Source organism: Harpegnathos saltator, unplaced genomic scaffold, assembly GCF_003227715.2.
Source record: "Harpegnathos saltator strain DR-91 unplaced genomic scaffold, Hsal_v8.6 scaffold41, whole genome shotgun sequence".
Classification (NCBI taxonomy): domain Eukaryota; kingdom Metazoa; phylum Arthropoda; class Insecta; order Hymenoptera; family Formicidae; genus Harpegnathos; species Harpegnathos saltator.
In genome coordinates this window covers 396,307-410,683 of record NW_020230217.1, presented here as the reverse complement: position 1 = coordinate 410,683, position 14,377 = coordinate 396,307, and the positions used below count along the sequence as shown (strand labels likewise).

At 38.2% G+C, this 14,377-nt stretch overlaps 2 protein-coding genes across 2 annotated transcripts; both read left to right on the top strand.

The window, feature by feature from the left end:
• The first annotated feature begins 371 nt into the window (after nucleotides 1–371).
• LOC105190026 (cytochrome P450 9e2-like) lies at nucleotides 372–2,065 on the top strand. The gene has a single exon (XM_011152499.2). The coding sequence runs from the start codon at nucleotides 503–505 to the stop codon at nucleotides 2,063–2,065; it is 1,563 nt and encodes a 520-aa protein (XP_011150801.2). The 5' UTR covers nucleotides 372–502.
• A 4,181-nt stretch (nucleotides 2,066–6,246) lies between these two features.
• On the top strand, nucleotides 6,247–7,833 carry LOC105190025 (cytochrome P450 9e2). The gene has a single exon (XM_025301323.1). The coding sequence runs from the start codon at nucleotides 6,247–6,249 to the stop codon at nucleotides 7,831–7,833; it is 1,587 nt and encodes a 528-aa protein (XP_025157108.1).
• The last annotated feature ends 6,544 nt before the right edge of the window (nucleotides 7,834–14,377 follow it).

Sequence of the window (14,377 nt, the reverse complement as noted above, 5' to 3'; positions counted from 1 at the left end):
TAACGTCAGCTACACGTCGTAAAATTTCTACAGACGAATACTGTTGTATATTAAATGAACTTGTGTGACTGATTTTTGAGACATTAATATAAAAGGTCTACAAAATAACGTCAGCTACACGTCGTAAAATTTCTACAGACGAATACTGTTGTATATTAAATGAACTTGTGTGACTGGTTTTTGAGACATTAATATAAAAGGTCTACAAAATAACGTCAGCTACACGTCAGTACTCACATACAGATCCTTATTCTAAATCCTGATGCAATAAACTATATATGATGAACATCGCGTCGAGCAACAGCAGTTGGACATTCACTGTCGAAGATGTCGTCGCGCCTTATACTTCCATTTAATTGACCGTATGATAAATGAATATTTAATTCAATTTGTCGTTTTAGAGGTTCTACTTCTTTTCGTATCGATAGCTTTATACGAGCGGATATACACCAGTCAAACATAGTACTCCATCTAATTGCCGATCAGAACGGATCCAATCGACATGATAAACGTGATCGTTTTGTCAGTGATGGCCGGCGCTTTGGGTCTTTATTACTTCCTCTTCAAGATTCTGAACCAATTCAAAAATCATGGCATACCGCATTTGAGACCTCTGTCAGCGCTGGGCAACATGGGCTATATTATCTTCCACAGGAAATCGGTAGCTGAATTTGTGAAAATGTTATATGACGAGTATTCCGAAGCTAAGTATGTCGGTATGTATGATTTCACCACACCGTTGATAGTACTGCGCGATCCTGACCTCATCAAGTCCATCGCGCTCAAGCACTTTGACATATTCCCGGATCATCGCATCCTCATCCCGGGCAATCAAGATCCGATGTTTTGCAAGATGCTCCTCTTTCTTCGTGGCGACACGTGGCGAATGACACGAAGTATGTTGAGTCCGGCTTTTACAACTAACAAGATGAAAAGCATGTTCAAGCTCATGTCGGACTATGCCGTCGACTTCGCTAATTTCGTGGCGCAGTTATCATCGAACCAGAAGATGATAAAGATAAAAGACATTCTCGAGCGCTATACTAACGATACGATCGCCACTTGCGCTTTCGGCGTCAGCGTCGATTCCATGCAGGATTCAAAAAATCTCTTCTATTTGAACGGTAAAGAGGCGACAAGAATCAGTAACGTCGACATTATCAAGTTCTTCATATTTAGGAGCATGCCCACGTTGGCACGGGTACTTAAACTGAAGATCATCAACGAGAAGAACGCTACATTTTTCCGGAACCTCGTGGAGACCACCATTAAGATCAGAGACGATAAGAGTATCGTTCGGCCGGACATGTTACAATTGATGATAGAAAATAGAGACAAACAAAACGATAAGAAGGAATTGACAATCGAGGATATGACCAGCCAGGCCTTCATCTTCTTCTTTGGCGGTTTCGAAACCACTTCGACATTGATGAGTTTCGCTGCGCATGAGATCGCGGTTAACGAAGACGTACGGAAAAGACTGCAGGATGAAATCGATCAGGTGTTGGAGGACACAAACGGCCAAGTGTCGTATGAAGCGATCAACAACATGGAATACCTGGACGCTGTGGTGAACGAGGCTCTCAGGAAGTATCCAGTCTTTCCGTTAATAGACAGATTGAACGTGAAGGATTTCGAATTGCCGCCAACGTTACCGGGCGTAAAGCCTTTCATCCTGAAGAAAGACCAAGTCGTGATAATACCAATTTATGCACTTCATCATGACCCCAAGTACTTCAAAGAGCCGGAGAAGTTTGATCCCGAGCGGTTTCTTGGCGAACATAAGAAACATACCCTCAGCACCGGGGCTTATCTGCCGTTTGGCTTGGGTCCCAGGATGTGTATTGGCAACAGATATGCTCTGTTAAAGACGAAAGTGTTACTTTTCCATATGCTGGCACGATATGACTTTCTACCTTGCGAGAAGACGCCGATACCGATCCAGTTAACAATGGAAGGCTTCATTATAATGCCTGAGGGTGGTTTCTGGCTGCGAGTGGTACCGAGGGAGAACTCCCATCATACTGTCGCAATTAACAACGTCAAAAGCACGTGTGAGTTGTAGGATAGATTCTGTTGTTCTGTGGATCTTTCGAGGTTTCAAATGTACAAGGTATTGAGAACGTTGGCAAATTATTATATTATTATATTATTATATACAATAAAATCTACTAAATATAAATAGCGACGTATGTGCAATAATAATAATAAAGGAAAGAAAGAGTCTGCTTAATCAGCGACACCCCAAGTTGGTCATATCAAAAAATTGCTACGACGACGAAATAAAAAATGCAATTACACACATATAATAATTATCGATATTTTTATATTTCTTAGGTGACTGACACCAATTGAGAATCATAATGTCTCGCGTTGGCAATACGTGTATACCATCATTTTTGCTAATAAAAAGTGACACAAAAAACTGTTGAAGCAGGGAGAATCGAGTACCACATCCATCATTAACTCCCGCGAATCAACAATGGAATCAGAAATGTACGTCTAATAACGAATTTTTAAATGCAATTTCGATGGAGGCAATTTGTTTGAACATCATCCAGCACGATTCATGATGAACAGCATAAGTAGGCAGACATCACGCATTCGATGTATGTCATCATAGGTGATTAGATTTAACTTTGATAGATCCGAGTCCTGCATGACAATGTTGTATACGCGATGTACAATATCGTCATCAACTAGCACATAATGGACAGAGTGCGTGCAAAGGACCTTCCTCGGGTCCAAAATTCTTTTTAAGCCTAAACAGAAAGTTTATGGTTAAAGAAAAAGCAAATTAACCAACTATCCGTTCGTTGTTCTTCTTGCGGATTATGTATAAATGATTGCAATTAGTTACTCAATTTATTACTGTTTGCGTCTTAAAATGCGTCTTAAAATAGCGTGATGAATCCGTGATATAAGCAAACCGGTGTGTTGAAAAACGCGAAGCCGTATTTCGCGGAAAAGAAACGGACTCTTTTTTACTATGGACTCTTTTTACATGTATCATGATGACCTCAAACACTTCCAGTAACAAAAAAGTTTTTTTTTGGAGCCTAAGAAAGATTGTCTTTATGCAAAGGCGGTACCAGCACTTAAAGCTTATAAGTGCAAATGAAGAACCTCGTACTTGATTGAAGAAAACAGAGTTCACGGGGATAATATTATTCATACTATTCACGAAATGTGCGAGATATTCCGAAATATATTGTATTTCGTTTATTTTAAATAAAATGAAACGATTTTATTCTAACGTTGTTGATAATTTTATGGTACAATGTATGTGCTATTCTGACCTATGATTTTGTCATTTTCCGCATATACACTGCTCAAAAGAATTATGGAAAAGATAATTTATTGCCGAAAATTGGCCAACTTTGACTGGCGATTACTTTGCGAAAAATTATTGTAGACTAATGATTTTTTTTTCAAAATGAAGCTTGAAGTCTCTACTTTAAGAATGTATCTCCATTTCTTGCGATGCACTTCTACTCCTGTAACCCCTGATATCTGAAGGCATGTTTGGTATACTGAAAATTGCAAAGTTTGCAAAAGTTTGCAAAAAATGCACGGACGTGGACAATTTTTTTTCGGGAACGCCGTCTGCATCGTCATAAAGTTCAAATCTTCCCCTTCAATTTGGAAAAAATGGAGTTGCTACAATTTTTTTTCGCAAAGTTACAGCTTTTCAAAAATATCGTACAGAGCCGTGGAGAATACGGAGAGAGTTTGTTTACTGATGCTAGGAATGTTGGTTGTGGTTAAAACACGAGCCAGGAGTCGAGAAACATGCGCGCGTGCTTGCGTGTGTATGTCAACAAACATTTCTGCTGTTACTCCACTATGATTTCGTCATTTAATCCGCTGGTCGGTACTTGGCTTGAAAGTAAAAAACAGCGATATTGACGGTTGTCGACTAAAGGAGAGGAACGATAAAAAATCTAGTCAATAATTTCTTGATTTTCCGTTCCAGCCTCGATTTATTTGGTTGATGACCAGTTACAGCGATCCGTAAGTTGAATGGTATCGAATACAAATCGTTCCGGAAAACACTGTTAGCTGAGCACGGACACCGATTATCTAATTCTCCGTATGTCACGAAACTTTGATAAGTGCGATAAAGTTTTTCCAGCGAGAAAATAAACCAAAGAAACTGAGAAATGAGATCAGGCGCCCGAGTGGCGCGTTTTCGAGGCACTGCGGTAGCAGAACGAATTCTCGAGAATCAAATCTGAACTTCCACGGTATGGACCGTGATATTTATAATTTAATATCTCGGATGCGGCATGAGCCGATTGGCAGATTCGAACGGTTCCCCGTCTAGCCGATACAAGTTTAGGCGATACAAACAATATTTTGCCGTTAGTACTGAGATATTAGATTCTCACATTGTCGGTCTAATGACAAAAGTGTTATTGTTACGGTAGCAATGATACATTGAATAATTCGCCAAAATAGAAGAATAAGCAGCAAAACAGAGACCGAGCAAACAATCCGCTTGTAAACACTTTCGGATTACTCGATCGGTGACTCGATGCTACCAGCCTCCACAAGACACTCAGCGAGAATCCTCAGAAAGATTTCAAGGCGAACAAAAAGAAAATGCGAATCTGAATTCAAGTTCGGAACAACATGTATAACATTGGTTATATAAAGATGATAACCAAAAAATACATAATTGCATGATATTGTGTACGAGCCACAAGGAGTGTGGAAGCGAACGTTGTCCGCGAGCCTTAGACATATGGATTTTGACAGTCGAAAGATATTTGTCTGGGCGACGGAAGTTTGTTGAAAAACAACAGCAGAGAGTCTGTCACGAGCCGTCGCCGCGAGCAGACGTGGCCTAGACGTTTCTTTTTAATATTGTTAAGACGAGAGGATTTTCGTGAGTCTGTACATATTGAAAGTAAAGTGGAGTTCTTCTTTTCCTCTAATCCTGTGTTGGTTCATTTCGCAGACCCGGTACGCGCGAGACGGACACGGGCAACAATATAATTATAATACTTAATAACCGGAAAAGTACGGATAATATTACATTTTTGCTTGGCGGATAGATAATGACCATGTAATGGTCGACCATGTAATGAGTGAATTTATTTCAATTTGTCGCTTTAAACATTAAAAGTTCTACTTTCTTCCGTATCGATAGCTTTATACTAGCGAATATATTACGGTCGAACGTGGTGTTCTATTTAGTTATCAGTGGGAACATATCCGATCGACATGGAGTACGTGATCATCTTATCAGTAATAGTCGGCACCTTGGGACTTTATTACTTCTTCTTCAAGGATAGATAATGACACGCATAAATTTGAGTTTGAATGACAGCATATAATTTGAGTACATACGTCAAGTAATTTCTAAGAATCGAAGACCAGGACATGGTTAATATGAATAACACCAAATCAAAACGTTCATAGTTATCAATTTCTTTTCTTAAAACACGCATAAACACATATAGATAAAGACACACACCGATCTTTTCCGGGTCGCATGCGAATACATTTGATCTCATTTTTTGTTATACATTCTGATGAGAGTTTATTTTCTGACCGATTGCTAGCATTCATTAAACACATATGAATCTATTATAAATGTAAAGCTAATAACATAATAACGCAAAATTTCCATTACATATTATAGCCGTATCACACTAGCGACTCGCGACTGCGGCTGAGGCTGCGATTGCGATTGCGACTCTTCCTCGACCAATCAGAAAGCAGCGACTCGCGACTATCGTTTGGACGGCTGTCCATTTTTCGAGTCACAGCCGCGATCGCCAATCGCAAGTGTGATTGGAAAACAAGAAATCGCAATCGCAGTCGCAGCCGCGAGTCGCTAGTATGATACGGTCTTTAAATGAACTTGCGTAACTTGTTTTTGAGATGATGTAAAAAGTATATAAAAAAAAACCTCGTGTCATACATCGATAGTCACGTATGGATTCTTATTATGATTTCCTTCCTTCCACTTCTTATTATTATATAAATCCTGATAGGACAAACTATATATAACGAACACCGTGTCGAGTAACAGCAACTGGACATTCATTGTCGAAGATGTCGTCGCGCCTTATACTCTCATTCGATCGACCATGTAATGAATGAATTTATTTCAATTTGTCGCTTTAAACATTAAAAGTTCTACTTTCTTCCGTATCGATAGCTTTATACTAGCGAATATATTACGGTCAAACGTGGTGCTCTATTTAGTTATCAGTGAGAACATATCCGATCGACATGGTGTACGTGATCATCTTGTCAGTAATAGTCGGCACCTTGGGACTTTATTACTTCTTCTTCAAGGACCTAAACCAGTCCAAAAACCATGGCATACCGCATTTGAAACCTCTATCGATGCTAAGCAACATGGGCCATATTATCTTCCACAGGAAATCGGTAGCTGAATTGGTGAAAACGTTATATGACGAGTATCCCGAAGCTAAATACATCGATATGTATGATTTCACCACACCGTTGATTATGCTGCGCGATCCCGACCTCATCAAGTCCGTCGCGCTCAAGCACTTTGACATATTCCCGGATCATCGCATCTACATCCCAGGCGATCAGGATCCGATGTTTTCTAAGACGCTTCTCCTTCTTCGCGGCGACTCGTGGCGAATGGCACGAAGTATGTTGAGCCCGGCTTTCACAACCAGTAAGATGAAAAGTATGTTCAAGCTCATGTCGGACTATGCCGTCGACTTCGCTAATTTCGTGGCGCAGTTATCACCGAACCAGAAGATGATGAAGATAAAAGAAATTTTTGAGCGTTACACCAACGATACGATCGCCACTTGCGCTTTCGGCGTCAGCGTCGATTCCATGCGGGACCCAAAAAATCTCTTCTATTTGAACGGCAAAGAGGCGACAAGAATCAGTAACGTCGACATTATCAAGCTCATCATAATTAGGAGCATGCCCACGTTGGCACGGGTACTTAAACTGAAGATCGTCAACGAGAAGAACGCTACATTTTTCCGGAACCTCGTGGAGACCACCATTAAGATCAGAGACGATAAGAGTATCGTTCGGCCGGACATGTTACAATTGATGATAGAAAATAGAGACAAACAAAACGATAAGAAGGAACTGATAATCGAGGATATGACCAGCCAGGCCTTCATCTTCTTCTTTGGCGGCTTCGAAACCACTTCGACATTGATGAGTTTCGCTGCGCATGAGATCGCAGTTAACGAAGACGTACGGAAAAGACTGCAGGATGAAATCGATCAGGTGTTGGAGGACACAAACGGCCAAGTGTCGTATGAAGCGATCAACAACATGGAATACATGGACGCTGTGGTGAACGAGGCTCTCAGGAAGTATCCAGTCTTTCCGTTAACAGACAGATTGAACGTGAAGGATTTCGAATTGCCGCCAACGTTACCGGGCGTAAAGCCTTTCATCCTGAAGAAAGACCAAGTCGTGATAATACCAATTTATGCACTTCATCATGACCCCAAGTACTTCAAAGAGCCGGAGAAGTTTGATCCCGAGCGGTTTCTTGGCGAACATAAGAAACATACCCTCAGCACCGGAGCTTATCTGCCGTTTGGCTTGGGTCCCAGGATGTGTATTGGCAACAGATATGCTCTGTTAAAGACGAAGGTGTTACTTTTCCATATGCTGGCACGATATGACTTTCTACCTTGCGAGAAGACGCCGATACCGATCCAGTTAGCTAAGGGAGGCTTCATTATAATGCCTGAAGGTGGTTTCTGGCTGAAAGTGGTACCGAAGGAGAAACCTCATCGCACCGTTGCAATTAACAACGCTAAAGGCACGTGTGAACTGCAGGAGAGGTTTGTTTATTTCGCGTGATCTCTTGAGATTTCATATATATAGAAGACACAGGAAATATTAGATTATTAATATTGGGAGTACAAATTAGTTTGGTCTGTTTTTTTGTGTTAAAGAATGTATTTATTTCAAAACAAAATGAATGAACAGATCAATTAAAGTATTTTCCATCGCTGTCTACCACTTTCTCTCATTTCTCAGGCAATTTTCAAATTCCATCTCGAAAAAATGACTCGTCTTTTGAGGCAATCCAAGTTTGGAGCCAATTTTCGATTTCTGCGAACGAAGTGAACCGGTGATCTGCCAAATCGTGCTGCATCCTTCGGAACAACCAGTAGTCAGAAGGAGCAATGTCCGGAGAATACCGGCGAGTGCGGTAAAACATCCCATTTGAGCGTTTCCAAATATTTTTTTACGACTTTTGCGACATGAGGCCGAGCGTTGTCATGAAGAAGAATAACTTTATCATGTCTTTGCTTGTATTCCGGCCGTTTTTCTCGCAATGCATGGCTCAAACGAATCGATTGTAGCCGATACCGATCGCCCGTAATGGGATCTCCAGGTTTCAGCAGCTCATAGTAAACAACACCCTTTTGGTCCCACCAGATACAGAGCATGTTCTTCGAACCATGAATGTTCGGCTTTGGTGTTGATGTTGAGGTCGATGGCAACAATTGACCGGGCTTGGCGTAATATTTTTTCTTCTTAGGATTGTCATAGAATATCCAGTTACTCATCTCCAGTTACAATCCGATGCAAAAAACCTTTTCTTTGTTGCCTTTGAATCAGCTGCTCGCAAGTGAAAAATCGCCTTTCAACGTCTCTCAGTTTCAATTCATAAGGCACCGAATTTCCTTGTTTTTAAATAAATCCCATGTCTCTCAATTGTACGGAAACGGCTTGTTGAGTCACTCCCAATGATTTTGCAAGCTCCTCTTGCGTTTGACTCTGATCTTCTTCGAGTAATGCCTCTAATTCTTTGTCCTCGAATTTTTTTGGCTGTCCAAAGCGAGGCTTGTCTTCGACGCTGAAATCACCATCCTTGAAACGTCGAAACCATTCCCTATATGATTTATCAGTTGGAACAGTGTCACCATAAACTTCAACAAGCATTCGATAGGCTTCAGCTGCACTTTTCTTCCAATTAAAGCAGAAAATTAAAACCTCCCGCAAATGCTGCTTGGTTAATACAAAATTCGACATTTTCAACACTGTAAAAGCAAAGTTTTTGTATGAAACCCAAAGCGATATAAACTGACTATTATTGGCAGATGTCTAACCTCTCTGAAATCACCAAAATCGGCAGTCACTATGAACCATTCATGACAGCCGGAGCCATCTTTTGAAAACGGACCGAACTAAATTGTACACCCAATATGAAATAAACTATTAAACATAAATAGCAATGCATGTACAATAATAATGAACAAGAAAGGACTCTTCTTAGTCATCAATCTTTTAATTCGATAATATCAGGAAATTCTTGCAACACCTAAGTAAAAAGTTATCTTACGTATGTGTGATACATTTGTTTAAATTTCATAGGTTATTAACATCCAGTTCCATTTTTATCATCAACTCCCGCCAGGAATAACAATGGGACTGAGAATGTACAACTAATAACGAATGTTTGATCGCGATTTCAATGGAAGCAATTAATCTGAATCACATCCAGTAGAATTTATGGTAAACAGCAGAAATAAGCAGACATTAAGCACTTGAAACATGACATCGCAGATATTTAGATTTAATATTAATAGCTCCAAGATCTGCATGACGATATTGTGCGCTTGCAAAATACTATATTGCCAACAACCTGCACATTCAAATAAGTCTAATACAACAGAAAATTTTCATACTGAGAGTTTCATCGTGGATGGCAAAAGGAAACGAAGGATGACAGATTTCTCTTGGCGCCTGTTTTCAGCTTCACAATCAGCATTCTAAGGATATGAATGCGAATACATAAATTTATTCTTAGCTGAGGAAAGCGGCGTGACCCACAAGCAGCGGAATTATTTATAGTATTCATTAAATATGCAAGATATTGCAATATATGAGTTCTAATTATTCAGGTAAAATAAAGCGATTGTATTTTGATGTCGCTATAATTTTATGGAACAATTTCTGCGCTATTCTGATGTATGATTCTTTCATCTTCTACATATATTGTTTCATAGGATTTTGATATTATCAGAATATATTTGTTTCTTTATAGTTAAAAATTCCGAAATTACTTGTCACATGAGCCAGTCTCACATATATAGTAGCGACATTTACGATTTACATAATATAATTTTAGAATTTTAGGATCTTAGACTTTAGAAACCTTGTGTGCGTGTTTATGACAACAGAACAAGTCAAAACCGCGAATAAATCTTCGAGGCGTTCGATGCGACAAAGTATCATTGATCATAATCATCGCCACGCAATAGAAAGATGATCTTATTATCGAATTAATTAGATGAGATTTTATGTAGTGGATAAACATAAGCCATATAGTTGCATATGGAACATAGTGCTCTCAGAAAATGCATCTGACAAGGGGACCCTACGGCTAGTGGGTCTCCGACTTTTTTATACTCATAGGATTTGAAGGTGAGTATCTGGACATCAATTTCCTAAAGCAGTACGATGCGCTTCTCAAAAACACTCGAGAAAATCGACTTTGAAGATTTCCGAGTTTTATATGTTCGGATAATATTTGACACATTTTCAGAGCCGCTCGTAGCCGAGCGCGTAGCGCTCTAGTCTCGTAAGCGCGGAGTCGCTGATTCGATTCTTATTGGCCGCATCTTTTTTTTTATTTCAATCCTATATCTATATATATCTCTCATATTAATATTTATAAAATTGAAATGCTAATTAACAAATATTTAATCGTAATATTTTTTCAATATAAATTAACATCTTTTTATTTTTAATTACCACTCCGCTTGAAATAAGACGAGTCGTTGCATATATTTTCATATATCAAATTGGATATGCAACGACACGTTAGCCACTATGGCATTTTTTAAACATAATTTTTGAACGTCTTTGCATAGATCTTCTTCAAGTTCTTCTTCTCGTACAATCGAGGGATCAGATTTATAAACAGATTTCACATTCGACATGATATTATTGTTATATACTTCTAACAAAATATAAACTTTACCCGCACTACAGTTTTCACCGCTCCGACAGCTAACGGTAAAATACGAACTTTGAATAGCATCTGTTCTCTCGGAACCCTTATTTCCCCCACTTTTCGTGAAGCTGTTCTTTGTTCACGACTAGATACGAGAGAATGCGAATCGACCAGTAGGCCTATTCTGTAACACGTTTCGACAAGTGGCTAACGTGTCGTTGCACATCCAATTTGATATATGAAAATATATGCAACGACTCGTCTTATTTAACAATAAGATATTTTCAATTTTTGTACCAAATTTTAATTTATTATAAATATTCGTATTTTCAAGCGAGTGGTAATTAAAAATAAAAAGATGTTAATTTATATTGAAAAAATATTACGATTAAATATTTGTTAATTAGCATTTCAATTTTATAAATGTTAATATGAGAGATATATATAGATATAGGATTGAAATAAAAAAAAAAAACGCGGCCAATAAAAACCGAACTAGCGACCTCGCGCTTACGAGACTAGAGCGCTACGCGCTCGGCTACGAGCGGCTCTGAAAAAGTGTCAAAATTATCCAAACATATAAAGCTCGGAAATCTTCAAAGTCGATTTTCTCGAGTGTTTTTGAGAAGCGCATCGTACTGCTTTAGGAAATTGATGTCCAGACACCTTCAAATCCTATGAGTATAAAAAAATCGGTGACCCACTAGCCGTAAGGTCCCCTTGTGAGATTGGAGATACGAATCACTTTCTCCTATGTAGGAAAAAATATACAGATCATAGACCCGTTTCCCGATAAATATGTTTATTTATGTTTCTTTTGGTTAACATCAAGTATATACTCTAAGGTCTTTTTTGTTTTTGTTGTATCGCGAACGCAATTTTGTGTCAATGGAGTTCAATCATGAATGAAATCGCTAAAGGTTTAAATGCTCATAACTTTTGATAGAAGCATTTTCCAAACAAATGTTTCAGATAAAATTTACTTGCTTTTTCCGTAGAATCCAAATATGCAACATTTTATAAGGGGTTCCATTTATAAGGGGTTCCATTTATAAGGGGTTCCATTTAAAAATTATGAAGTTATCCCCGTCTCCCTTAAAGAGGAAGCGGGAGCGACTTTACGTTTATATAGTTAGAGAGGTCTCTCGAATACATGAAACTTCCTTATGAACAATTTTTTGATTTGATAAATATTTTTAAAGTTATGAACTTGTAACATTTTACGTGGGCCACCCTGTATATAGATGTACTTCTGGCTCCAATTCTACAATAAGTAGGCATGAATGAAATAAGATCATCATAACAAATAAATTTCCAATCAGTTTTGTTATGGACTTTGTAGTTTGTAGCAAAGATGTTCATCATAATCAATTGTATAAAACATAATCAAAAGAAAGAATATATTATTCAATTTTTTGCAATAGATTATAAATTGATCAAATATGAGTAAATTATCTTCGTTATATGTTACAGCAACACATATACCTTTTTCAAAAAGCGTTCCAAATATTTTGATCCATAAGCATGTGGTTATTTTTTCGTTCATGTCTGGAGGTAGAAAATGACTGAACAAGAGAAGCCGACATTCAAATCAACACATTCCTCTTCGTATAAGAGTAATTTTAAGAGGAAAATTAATTGATGTAAGAGGAAATCCTCTTGAAATAAAAGGAAAGGGAAATAAAAGGAAACTAGAATAATATTTAATAAATTCTAAATGAATGGTTCACTGTAATCGTTTTATCGAAAGAGGAATCCTTTTTCTGTAAAAGACTTCGCTTAGAATATGAGACTATGGGAAGAATCACTTTACAAATAGAATACTTTTTGGAATATTTATTAATTTAAAGAGAATTTACTTGTTTTTTTGTTCAAATAATAAACTTTAATTGTCAAACTGACCATTTATCATGCACCCACTTTTATGATTTTATGAATATGCCTATTTAAAGGTTAAATGGATAATGAGAATCCAGCTTTACGTTCCGCTTTTATGTTTTTGATTGTTTCGACGCCTGCCGTCTTGCGAAACCTCTTTAGTTCGCTGAAATTTCATTCGACGAGCAGAGTGATAGCCGAGTGACTTCTTGCTCTTATAGAACAAATTCCTTCACTCTAAGTCGTCGAGGAGATATTTTCATTTGAGATTGAGGAATGAATCTGGTGTGTATGTGTGTGTATGTACTTTATCGTCGCTCAAACAAATTTATTCTAGCTGATTGAAGTATTCACTGGTATGAATTAATGTTTTCCGAGATAGGTTTACTAAAATCGGAAGAAAACCTTTTAATTCTTAAATGATATAAAAATAAGATGTTCGTCAATTAACAAAAAAAACATTTTTTTTTCTTATGAAATGTTGTGGCAATTATTCATCCACATTACAGTTCCTTGTATCTGTCGACGAAAATGGAGTCCGAATTAAAAAAGAAAAATTAAATATATCTTAAGTGCAAGTATGTGTGTCAGTATTCCGGAAAAGTTCAATAGTTCACTTGATAATTTTGTGAGAGGAGTTTTATTTTCAAAAATGTGTAGATTATTCAGATACCTGCTTAATCTTCCGTAATTAAATTTATTTGGCTTGGAAAATGACAGAATATAAAAAGTATCAAATATTGATTGTGGGAATTAATATCCACGTTTTAATTTATAAATTTTCAATTATTTGCAAATAATATGTATTGTGGAGAGCACATTTAAAAAATAGGAACTTATAACCGTTACGCCCAACTTATAACGCCCAACGTAATTGCTCTAAAATCATGATAATACACAGCCGTAAGCAATCAAAATTAAGGATACGTGAATATCAAGGTTACATGGCACAACAGAGGATTAAGAGCAGTGCAAATGAAAAGATTATATCGCCTAAAAATTCTCCGCTAATCTATAATCGTGTGGGAAGCAATTGCTATCGCTTCTCGTATCGTGGCTGTAAAACGTGTCGCGCAAAAATCGCTGGGTTTGCGCAATATCGAGCGGAAACGTTATCATCGCCTCCGCGTCTCGTTGCTCGAGGCTCGAGATTCGTTATCTGGCGCAGTTCTCGCATCGAATCTGCCATTTGTGCGCGCCTCTGCCATTTTCCTCGTGAGGAACAGCGACGCGCGCACACAGTCGCCGCTTACGAAAAAGATGAAAGTCCCGGTAAACAAAGTGTTGGTGAAACAAAGTGTTGATAGAAGTAATTTTAAGAAAGTCGACGGGCCGGTGGCGTAAGCCGCGAGGATAAGATAATATATTGGAGGCGAATTGCAATGGACAGAATCAGCCCCTTGTAATTTGCTTCGAGGCAACTAACCTGACCCTTCCGATGTTCTTCGACTTTCTGACAACCAATTACATCGAGGACGAGGCGCAAACGACGAAAAAAGAAGGAGAGATAGAAAGAAACAGAGAGGGATGCAAAATCCTAGCGCGAGATAAGAGCGC

What these genes read in the sequence shown, in the direction of transcription:
- LOC105190025 (XM_025301323.1), top strand. Translation starts at nt 6,247, where the DNA reads ATGGTGTACGTGATCATCTTGTCAGTAATAGTCGGCACCTTGGGACTT.
- LOC105190026 (XM_011152499.2), top strand. Translation starts at nt 503, where the DNA reads ATGATAAACGTGATCGTTTTGTCAGTGATGGCCGGCGCTTTGGGTCTT.